The 12,132-nt window shown below is 48.3% G+C and overlaps 1 protein-coding gene across 1 annotated transcript in view; it reads left to right on the top strand.

Moving 5' to 3' along the window:
* The window catches only part of INTS4 (integrator complex subunit 4), a 1,642,132-nt gene that overhangs the window by 1,488,069 nt on the left and 141,931 nt on the right, over positions 1-12,132 (top strand). The window contains exon 21 of the mRNA XM_069639944.1: positions 4,137-4,280. Coding sequence (XP_069496045.1) covers positions 4,137-4,280 — 144 coding nt within the window. The remainder of the gene's footprint in view (positions 1-4,136; positions 4,281-12,132) is intronic.

Here is a 12,132-nt window from a genome sequence, read left to right on the forward strand (position 1 = left end):
GGGATCTCTGATCCTACCAAGCCTGGCACCGAGGGGCACCCCAGCTCTTTCAACACACGCTTGTGTGAGGGGGTTTTGGGCTCTGAGACCGGACCTTTGTCGGAGGGGGTGCCTGTACGCAGTCGCCAGACTGAGGGTCCTAGACCTCCCGGAAGTGCTCCTGAGGCCTGTTCAATCTGTTTGTCGGCTGAGGCTTTGCAGAGGCTGAGCTCGAATCACACTGCACATAACTCAGTTTTCCTGTGCATTCTTGAGGTACCGACCCACTCGGGCAGGGTTGGCACAGACACACAAAATGGCACACAAGCAAGTGCCAGGCAGTTAATGAACAGACGCACAGCCTTGCACACCTTATTATTCCTCACCATCAGAGTGGTCACAGCGAGCCAGCGTCTCTGCACGCAGCGTTTCCGGCACTCAGAGAGTCATGGACTCAGTATATCTATCCAGTTGCACTTTCAGGGGCCTCAAGGTTATAATTTTGCACCTCAGTACCAGGGTGACCAATCAAGCAGCCTGTGAAGAGTGATTCTTCGACATGTTTATGGCGATGATGAGGTCCCCGCAAATGGCAGGGATTTATAAGGGCTTGATTAGGGAAGATATCCCTCATTAATTCACGCCACTGATACCTCAGGCAAGGGGCATTAGTGGAGTGCAGGCTCTGCCGCCCCACCCAAGGCCCCCCCAGTCCTAGCACCTCCCATGCCACAAGACATGTGGTAGGCAAGTCCTACCAAGTTGTACGCGATGTACGGATGTGGATACAAATGATGATGGGCGGGAGTGTATAGAACATATCGCCAGCTAGATCCTTTCACGACCATGGGGCAGGGCCTCTCGGATTTCTTGGGTCTGCCGGCCCCACAGCAAGAGCAGCAAGAACCAGGATCTTGGCCGAGGTACTATCTCTGAGGGCAGCCAGCAGGTTGCGGGTCCCCATACAAAAGGACGTGGTGGCCCTGGCAAAAAGGTATGGCAAAAAACCACACATCAGTTCTCAAATTAACAAGCTTCATATTGCTGTCCTCACACCCACAACCCCACTCTTCGGTGGTCACGGCAGCGCCATTATACTCCCAGTCCTCGTCAGCATCTGCTACCACGTCAGCGACGTCGACCCTTTCCAAAGAGAACAAGCTCTTAGTGTTTTGGTCGCAAAGCATACCATATCACTGATGCGTCCCTACAAGGCTGAAACACATGTATGGGTTTGCTGCTGTTACTCTTGTTCAAAGGAGGTTTTCCTGGCATTTCTGTGCTGGGCTGCCCTTGTGGGCGGGTCAAAGACTGATATGCAAATGCATATTCCTCCTTTGTGAAAAGTACAGTGAGCAAAAAGCGATGGCTGCAGACTCTCAAAGTAGGAAAAAACATAGAACAGGTTATCACGAGAGAGGGGCGCCGGCTACCTTTTTTTTTTTTCTATTGAAAATGCAGAGAATTCAGATGCATCTGGCATCCGTTTGGGACGGGAGACGGGAGCGCAGTCGGACAAACTGCCCATTCCTGCATCTCTCAAGCAGGGTTTGCAGTGGTGGCTCAACCCAAGCAATATTCAGATTGGAGCCCTGTTATGGATGCAGAATCACTCCATAGTGATTACCACAGACTCCTCGCTTACGGGAAGGGGGGCTACATTGAGGACTCTGTTGCACATAAGCGCTCTTGAACTCAAAGCCTTTGGGTTAGCGCTGAAGGCATTCCACCCACAGATAACCAACAGGGTGGTCTTGGTCAGAACAGACAGTTCCACCTCCCTGATCTATTTCAACAAACTGGGGGGCACCAAATCACCCTCTAGCTGCATGATAGCAGTGCTAATATGGGAGTGGGCTTTAACGTACAACATACATATTAAAGCAGTACATCTGCTGAGATACAGCAACTCATAAGCTGACTGGCTAGGCAGGAACAATTACGAATGGGAATTGGACATGCTTTCTCTAGCCCCAATTTTTCAGGGATGCGGATATCCACAGGTGGACCTCTTTGCAAAAGAGCATAATTCCGAGTGCCTGCTGTTCGTGCCATGGGAAGGCCAAGGTCACAATTCCCTGGGAGACGCCCTCCAGATATCATGGGATCATCTTCACGCTTATACGTTTCCTCTGACTCCGCTGATCCAAAAGGTGGGTAGGAAGGTTAGGTCAACAGCAGGCTCATGCTCCTAGCACCGAGATGGTCAGCAAGAGTATTGTATTCCACCCTGTTGTAGCTGGTGGTACATGGCCTTCTCTTGCTGCCTATTACGCTGCAGGGGTTTCTGTCGCAGCAAAGCAGGGTTGTGATCCACCCAGACCCAAAGGGGCAAGCCACTAGCAATGTGGCTGCTGACCAACTCGGGCTACAGCACGGCAACCTTTTTTCGGTGAACAATCTCCGCATCATTCAATGCTCCAGCAAGGAGTCACAAAGATCTCAGAACAGAAGTAAATGGATGAGATTCTGCTTCTGGGCTCAGGGAAAGCAGGTTGACCTGCTTTCTTGCCCTTGGATGAGTGATCTCATTTATTGCGCATCTCACGCCCTCAGGTGTCCAGGTGGACACGTCCTGCACCTATTTAGCGGCAGTAGGGGCGTACTCGAACTCAAATGACGACATATTCACCACGGCCAACCCAACCATGAAGAGTCACTTTAGAGGGCTGTTGCAGCTTTTTCCACCACTGCGCAGACCTCATCCGAGCTGGGATCTAAGCATAGTATTGTCACCCTGGGCACACAGGCCATTTGATCCAATGTTTTCTGTTGATATTAAGTGGGTCACACTCAAGACAATTCTGCTGGTGGCTCTGACCTCGGCAAGGAGAGTCAGTGAGATACAGACTCTGTCGGCAGCTGAGCCATTTACTGTTTCACACGGACAATATAGTGCTCAAAACCCACCCCAAGTTTCTTCCAAAATGTGTCTCTCCCTTCCACCTAAATCAAGATATCTGCTTTCCAGTTTTCTTTCCCAATCCTCAGACAGAAGCAGAGAGGGCTCTGTACTCTTTAGACTTGCGCAAAGTGCTAGAATGTACCTATCAAGGACAAAGGGCAGGAGGACAGTAGCTCTGTTTGTCACATTTGATGGTGTCTCGCCAAGCGTGCAAGCTTCAAAAGCATCCATAGCTAGGCGGATGGTGTTGCTATTGCGGAATCGTTAAAGGTTCAAAATTGTTCCCAAAGGCATTCATGCTCACACTATAAGGGCGAAGCCTACAGCAGTAGTGCTTCAAAGGCACACATCGTGGGATGTCATTAGCAAGGTTGCCATGTGGGCCACACCCTCGGATTTCTGCAAGCACTACTCTCTGGATACCAGCTCAAGAGCAGACACAGCTTTCGGACAGACGATTTTAAGGAACCTATTTGCAGCCGTCTATTGCTACGCATCCTCTTCCCCTTTCATAAGGGTTACGTTGCAATCACCAATACAGGATGGAGGAAAGGGGACGGGACGTAGGAGTAATAAACAGTTACTCACCGTAGTAACTAAAATACTACTAGTCCTAGTACCCTTTCCTCCATACGTCCCACCCACCATCCCCCATCAAGTTAATGACAAGATATCAGTGCAAGGCCCAGTATAATAGCGTCTGACTTGCAAAAGGGACTGAAGGGAGGTGCCACAGGGCAGGGTTAGCGAGCGTGGCCATGGCCATGCCTTCGCGTGCTGGCGTAGCTCAACATATTTACTGGTAAACGGTTCTGGTCCATACAGGATGGAGGAAAGGGGACTAGCAGTATTTTAGTCACTACAGTGATTAACATTTGAATTCTTGCTCACATGTGACTAACATTGCACAAATTAAACATATCACCATAAACAGTTCCTTGTAAAGTAATGGCTGTAAAGCGTCACAGAAAACTATTTTACAAGCAAGGAATTTAAAAAGCTTGTTAAGTCTCTAGTGCTGCAGAAACAGTTGGAATTCGGCTCTGCTGGCTCAAGCAGCTTGCATTGTGACGTCATAAATAAAGCCTAATAACAGAGCAATTGTGATATCAGTTTGTCACAGGCCGGTTGTAATGTCACAACTAGCCTGTAATAAGAACATTCTTTCCAGGCTTTTATAAAGATATTTCAGGCTGTAATGTACTATAGCTTTGTATTGTAAAGCAAATGTTCTTATTTATTTTTATTCCAGATCCAGCGGGCGTCTGCAACAATTATTGAACCTACAGGCGAATCAGATTGTCCTTTGAGGTTCACCTCTGGCTTGGTGATAGCTTTGGATGTAGATGCAACTCTAGAGCATGTCCAAGATCCCCAGAACACAGTAAAGGTTCAGGTACGAAATGTTTGTGATAAGGAAAAAAACACTTTGATTTTTTAAAATGGAGGCAACATGGGCAACTGCACATCAGTTAGAAAATGCTCTGATCTTCATCTGAAGCAACCGTTGTCATGTTTGTATATGCCTGTGTATTTCTTTTAGAAATATTTTTATTTATTAAAGTATTTCTGTAGTGCTTTTATCCAAAGTGTGCCAATGCATGCTTTGTTTTCCACTTCTTCCTGTTTTAAGCATTGTATCCATCACTTTTAATGGAAGTGGCTTTTCTCAGCTCAGTGTTCCCAAAATGCCAACTTGACTTGCATGTTCTGTAAATGACACATTGAATGACAAAAAGGGAATTCAGGTTATCTGGCTGCTTTGTTCCCAGAACCTGATTGTTACAGTTCTGTCACCAATATCTTTATTTGCAAACATTTAACATGCTTTTAGGTGTAATTTTCCATTCTTCACTATTTTCACATCTGTGTATGCTCCTATTTTCAACAATTGAAAACATTTTGATTTTGCGTAGCGTTGTTGGTAATTTTGCTTATAGTGGGTCCTTCTTGTACATCACTATCCCAGCTCCTCTTATTTTCCATTCATGCCTCATCACTTGGATAATTGTGTTATCACTTCTAATGCTGAGAACATTTGTCATGCTCTTGACACTACGCCATCAGTGCTAGAGAATAGTTGAGGGGCATATGTAATTCCGTGGGATTTTGAATGAAGGGAAGTTATGAATACCTGGGGTGCATTGCAAATGAAGCATATAATCCTTTATTAGCAGGTGTTTTGTCTGAATTTGTGGCCAAGGGCCTGTGTGACATCATTAATCCAAGATGGCTGCAGCTACAATTTGGTTTTTCTTTTAAACAATTTTTATTAATTTTTCAACCAAAACAACATACAACAGACTGACCTTGCTTAACGTTTTGTTACAAAAAATTGCATTTATGTTTTCATGTCTGTTGCCTACCCCTACCCCTACCCCTCGCCCTCCCTCCCCCCCCCCCCCCATCCGAGCCTACTCCGCTGCTTGATTTGCCTCTGTTCTTACTTCAGGGCTACTTTTTCCAGTTTCTTCATCTGAGTCCTGGTCACTCAACCAGTCCTGGGTGGGCCCGTATAATGTGGCTACTAAATGCTTCCAGGCCATCAGGGATTCCGCTTCCTCCTCCTCTCCCCTGCTTCCCACTTCTTGCCATACTGCTGTTTCGGCTTCAGCCCATTTTTGTAGGTCTTTCCACCAGACCTGAGGTCTATTGCATGCCTTCCATCCCATGGCAAATACGCCAGATCTTTGAATTTGCTTACATGCTTTAGGTGCCTTGGCCTAGGGAATCCTCCTACTAAACATGCCCAGGCTGATCCGATGTTTATTTTGATCCCCTTTTCACCTAACCGGTGGGCTACCTCTTCCCAGAATTTCCCAATTTCTGGGCATGCCCAAAACCTGTGTCATCCCCACATTCTCTTCCCCGCACTTGGAACATGTCTGTCTGTTTGCGTTCTTAAATCTGGCAACTTTTTGGGGAGTCATATATGCCCTGTGAATTATATATACCTGTATCTGTTGTAGCCTTCGTTTCTTGACACTTTCTTATGGTATCCTTGGACCCGCTTCCACATCCTATCACTCATAGGCTTGCCAACTTCTTCTTCCCAGTTATGTCTTAATTGTGCCACCTATTTTCCCACTCTAGACATCAATAGTTCGTATAATCTGGATATCTCATGCCCCCCATCTGCTATATCGTATATCGTTTCTATGGTAGGGTCGGGCTGCTCATCTAGCGTTACTTCCGACCATGTATCTTTAATCCGTCGTATCAACCCATTGTATGTAATATATTGTCCTTCATGTAGCCCTATTTCTTCTGTTAACGCCCCAAATGCCTTTTTTTCCCCTTCTTGCCATAGGTCTCCTATTGTTACAATACTCGCCGGTTCCCAGTGCCTCCTTAATAACTTTATGAGCTGCTCGTCTCCTCTTGCCAGTGCTACCAGCGGTATCTGTGTCGAGCACGGGGTTGGGTTCTCCAGTACCTGACGCGCTTAGTGCCATACTTCCCATCCCAGCACAAGCATCCCAGAGCGCACTTTTATCTCTGATTTGGGCAGCCATATCATCTCTTTCAGGAAGAACGGGGCACATTCTAATCTGAGCAATCTCGATTCTGAGGTGTGGTCTTCTGATGACCATTTGGCCACGTATTGCAGTTGACTAGCTAAATAATAGATCTCGTAATTTGGCAGTTTTATCCCCCCTTTACCGTGTATTCTGCAACTTCCTAAGGGCGATTCTATTTCTCGTCCCATGCCACAAGAATCCCCTACATATGCTCTGTAGTTTCATGAAGAATCGTCCCGGTATCAAGTATGGTATATTCCCAAAAGAATGCAATAGTCTTGGCAATACCACCATTTTCAGCAATGCCCCTCTACCCATCTTTGCCAGGGGGAGCTTGGACCAAAACTTCATGCTAGTCTCAATTTTCTGTACTGCTTTATCAGTGTTGTGCTGATGTTCCGCTTCTACCGTGTGATGGATATCTATTCCCAGGTAGCTAAACGTATTTGGCTCCCATGGTATTTGTAAAACCGGTAATTTGCTGTGTGGGGTCCCTACATATCTACCCAATGGAAATGTACATGATTTTTTGGGGTTCACTGCTATACCGGACAACAGCGCAAATCGCTCCATTACCTCCAAGATATATTGGAGGTTTTCCTCAGGGTATCTCAAATACAGTAGCATGTCATCTGCATATAGTGAGAGTAGATGCGGCTCCCCTTTTATTTTGATTCCTATCTCCTCGTACTGCTGTCGTAGGCATATTGCCAGAGGTTCTAGTGCTAGGATGTAAAGCATCAGAGACCACAGGCATCCCTGGCCGGTGCCCCTACCCAGCTGCCATTTTGTGGAGATGATAGCTCCCATTTTTACTCGGGCTATCGGTGCACTATATAGTAGTTTTACCCACTAAAAACACACTGGTCCTATCCTATAGTGCATCAAAGCTGCAATCATCCAGTGCCGTTTGACTGAGTCAAAGGCCTTGACTGCGTCTAGTGATAATATAGACATTTCATCCGGGTCTCCTTTTGTATATTCTATGACCCGTGAAGTCTTCTAAGGTTGTTCGATATATTCCTGCAAGGGACATATCCTGTCTGCTCTGGGTGTATTAGTTTGTTAATAATACGTTTCATTCTATTTGCCAATAACGCTGCAAGTATTTTACTATCTTGATTCAACATCGATAGCGGCCTGAAGGATCCGCAATCTTTACCTGGTTTTCTTGGGTTTGGGTAATGGGATAATAATTGCTTCTTTTAGGGACTCTGGTAGCCTTCCTGTCTCGTGTGCCTCATTTAGCATTGTTAGCATCAGGGGGAGCACCTCACTTTTGTACGTTTTATAAAATTCACTGGGAAGCCCATCAGCCCCTGGGGTCTTACTAGTGGGCAGCTGCACTACCACCTCTTCTAGTGTGATCGGGGCATCTAGGTCCGCTCGCTCCTCCGCGCTTGTTCGCGGTAAGCCTGTATCCTCCAGTGTGTCTAGTATTTCCTGGCTATCGCACCATTCATTGTCCTCATATAATTTCCGATAATATTCTAAGACCTCCCGATTAATACCCTCCTGAGTTTCTGCTACCTGCCCATTTTGTCCTATTATTGCTCTTATCACAGGTCTTGGGGTCTCCCTTTTGTACAACCATGCCAACATCCTTCCTGGTTTATCACCTCCGGCGTATATCCTTTCCACATACTTTTTATGATTCAAATTACATAGTCTTTCCCAGTGCTCTACACCTTTCAGTTGCAATTGACTTATGATTTCTGCATCTTCTTTCGTGTCCCCACCTTTGCTCAAGGTTACCTTAAGTTTGGCCTCTGCCTGCTGCAGGTCTCTTAGTATGCCCCCCTGGAACCCCTTGGATTTAGCTATCGCTATCCCCCTCACCACCACCTTGAAGGCTTCCCAAAACGTGCCGGCTGACTCCACACTCCCAGTATTGATCTCAAAGTATCTTACAATCTCTTCTCTGAGGTCCTCCCTAAATATCACGTCCTTCAGAGCTTCAGCCTTAGTCGCCAGGTTGGTATTTTGGCTCTCGGGGGTCTATATTGCCATGTTAGGACCAGTGGAGAGGGGTCTGATAGGACCCTTGCCTTGTATTCTATCTGTACTGCTTCTGCTATTACTTCCTGTGTGACAAACCTGTAGTCTAATCTTGTGTACAAGTTTTGTGGGGCAGAGTAGTGTGAGTATTGTCTATCTTGTGGGTGGTGGACCCTCCAAGTGTCTTCTAGGGGGAACTCTGTCAACAGGGCCAGTAGTGCTTTAGCTGCCGGGGAGAGCCTGTCTTGTTTACGGTCCGAACGGTCTACCTTCGGGTTCAGTGTGCAATTAGTCACCACCCCAGATCGCCGCACCCCCCATATACCAGCTCAATTTATTATATAGGTTCCTGAAGTAAGTCACTGTATCCTGATTCGGGGCATATGTATTTATTATTCAGATTTATTTATTTTCAACCAATCCCTGTATCGGCACCATCCTCCTGTCCGCCTCAACTGTGGACTGCAATAATTGAAATGGGACTTGAGGTGCTACCCATGTGATAACCCCCTTAGCGTACGCGGAATATGTTGCCCCAATGACTGTTCCCTTCCATTTCTTTTGGAGCACCTCCAACTTCTCTTTCGTAAGATGCGTCTCCTGTAGGAGCGCTATGTCTATTTTCTGCCTTCTTAAGTGCATCATGACTTTATTCCTTTTTAGGTAGCTGTTGAGCCCCCTGACATTCCAGGAGATTACCTTAAGGTCCCCCATGTTTCAGCCCCTCTCCACCCCCCTCCAGTATCTTCCCAGCCCATGGGGTCTATGAACTTGATGAATCAGGCTGTTGTTCAAATGTTTATCGTACAGCACTTGGTTGTTTCATTTGTGTTCCCTCATTAAGGGCTTTGAATTTCAGTCAGTGATAGGCTAGGTGCTATGTTACATGCCCCACTCCTTCCTGTGGGAATTACAGGCAGTGGAAAATGTTAAACATAGCAAAAACAGCAGAGGCCTCGACACAGTCGCAAACCTGAGTGTTCCGAAGCAGGTTTCCAGCAACAAAGGGATTGCACGGGTGCTATTTTTGAGATTAAGGGTTTCCTTTAAAAATATTGTTTCGATTATGGACAAGGAGGTGGTAGCATCATATCCCCATATTTCGCAGCCATACGGGGCAGCTGACAATTCCTGGGTTGCGCAAACATCAAGAACCATACAGGTAGCCGGTGATCTGTTTTTGCGTTGAGTGCATGGATTGCACTTGAACGTCTTATTTTTTTCTTTTTTGTAAACCTTGTTTTAATAGTTGATCGTCACCAATGCCATTTGATACAGTTAGTTGCAGTGACATAAGCATCTTGAAGACAAAATTATAGAGAAATCAAAGGAATAAACAGTTGCATGCAATCTGTCATCATCATTTCCTCAGTGACGATTAAGGTTTTTCTTAACACATTAACCCCCTCCCAGGCCCCCAATAATGTAACTTTGAGGGGATTGGGTCCTCCGACGTATTCCATATCTATGACAGTAATCACAATAGCTGTGCTGCTTCGGAAAATCTTCGGCTCCTGCGTCGATGACGTTGATACGCCGCCCTCGAGGACCTCCTCCGACGGCCGACGTCACTGGTTGTTATAAGTAGGACGCACAACACCCGTAGCCTCAGTTCCGTTTTTTCTGCTAACTTGTTCGCTTTGGGAATCTCAGCGTGCCTCGACTCTTTGGAGTTTCTGTTGTTTCTCGGTTCTTCGAACCTGTTTGGTGTTTGTGAAGTACTTTCTTCGTGAAGATGTCTACATCGTCTTCCACGCCGTGTCCGGGCTTTAAGAAGTGTGGGGACTGTGGGTCCAAGATGTCGGTTAAGGACTCGCACAACGCCTGCCTCTGGTGCCTCTGGGAGGCCCATGACACGGATGACTGTGTCGACTGCCAGTCGCTCACGTCTAAAGCCTTGCGAAAGCGCAAGAAGAAGTTATCGGTAGGTAATGTGTCCAAGCACCGGAAGTCGAGGTCTGCAGGGCTTTCGACGGTCGACTCGTGGGGCGACTCTCGGCGTCGTCGTCGGAAGTCCAGTGGGTTTCGGTCCCGGAGTCGGTCTCGTCACTCCTCTGCCTCTTCGAGGCACTCCCGGAAGCGCTGTCATCGGTCGCCTTCCCCGTCCTCATCCGAGGACTCCGCCCGTCTGCGGGCCGCTTACCCCACGAAGCATGCAACGCCGCAGGAATGGGCTTCCTTTGGGAAGAAAATGTTGGCAATTCTCGAATCGCAGGGCACTGGTCCGTCCCCGCCTCCGAGTGGGGTCGGTCGTGATCAGCCGAGAGACCCCGCTTGCATGCCTTCGGTGGTCGTCACGATTCGCGGGAGAGGTCCCGCTCGGACAAGGGGAATCGTTGTCGTCATGCCCAGTCCAGGTCCCAGTCCTCGACGCGCTCGAGACGTGTGAACCTGTGGTGTCTTCACGGAAGACGTCAATGGACTCTTTCAAGGGCTTGTCTTCAAAGAAGTCGTCAACGCCATCGGCGTCCCAGACGTCGAGGGAGACGCTCGGGGCCCCGGCCTCGAGGACTGTGTTGGCGCCGTCGATGCTGTCGACGTCGATTCACTCGACTGCTTTCGAGGCTGTGTCAACGGGGGTACCCCGTGGCTCGCTGGAACCCCCTAGAAAGGCTCTGGCCAAGGTCAAGCATGGCTTTGGTTGACGTTCTGTGCCTTCTTACCGCCATCTGGAGTTTATTTCAGAGGTGGATGACGGCTCTGATGATGGCATGGTGCCTGACACGCTGCAAGACGAGATTCTCTCGGGCCATAACCAATTTGAGGACCTAAGGCAGTGCCTGCATGATGCTAGTGGGCTGGACACCTCTCCGGAGGTGGAGTTTTGTAGGCCTGAGCCTGGCACTCATGCCGACTCCTCGTACCGGCGCCTTATGTCAAGAGTCACCGAGTACTTGGGATGGAGTTTGTTCAGGATGACCTTACGGATATCCTCTATATTGGTACTGACCCAGTACTGCCGTTTCATATGGCTCTACAGAGGAGGGTGGCGGCGGCTTGGACTGCTCCTGAGAGTCTCTCGGCAGTGGGCAAGTGTTTGCCGCGAAAATACCGCCCAGCCAGTAGCGACCCCTGCTACTTATCCAAGCACCCTACTCCAGAGAGTTTGGTGGTGCAGCCGGCTGCGGCCCCGGCAAAGCAGGCGTCGTACCCTACCATCCCTCCTGATAGGGACGACAAGCGTTTTGACGGCTGGGCGAAGAAAGTGTTTTCTGCAGGGGGTATGGCGCTTCAGGCGGCCAACTCCATATGTGCCTTGTCACGTTTCACGCACACTCTGTGGAACTGTCTTTCCTTGTCGGCTGAACATATTCCCGAAGGGGACGGTTTCCTTGCCATGGTTCAGGATGGCAAGGATGCCATGTGTGAGGCCGTTCAGTCGGGTTTGGACATGGCAGATGGCGTCAGCCGGTCTATGGTGGCGAGCACAGTGATACGCAGGTTTGCGTGGTTGCAGAAGTCGGGATTTGCTCCTGATGTGCAGGCCCGGCTCCTCAACATGCCCTTTGACGGGGAACATCTTTTTGGCAGCAAGGCTGACGAGAGCCTTGAGAGGTTGCAGACCTCAAAGGCTCCAGCGAAGTCGTTGGGCGCTGCAGTTCGCCAACCTCTGCCTTTTCGTCCTAGGGGCCAGCAATGGAGGGGAGGTTCCTTTTGTTATTACTCATCCTTTGGTAAAGCGAGAGGAGCTGCCAGTCAAAGGGGCCACCGTAGGAGTGCCAGAGGTGG

Source organism: Ambystoma mexicanum, chromosome 7q (assembly GCF_040938575.1).
Source record: "Ambystoma mexicanum isolate Mex_15411 chromosome 7q, UKY_AmexF1_1, whole genome shotgun sequence".
In the NCBI taxonomy this organism is placed as follows: Eukaryota; Metazoa; Chordata; class Amphibia; order Caudata; family Ambystomatidae; genus Ambystoma; species Ambystoma mexicanum.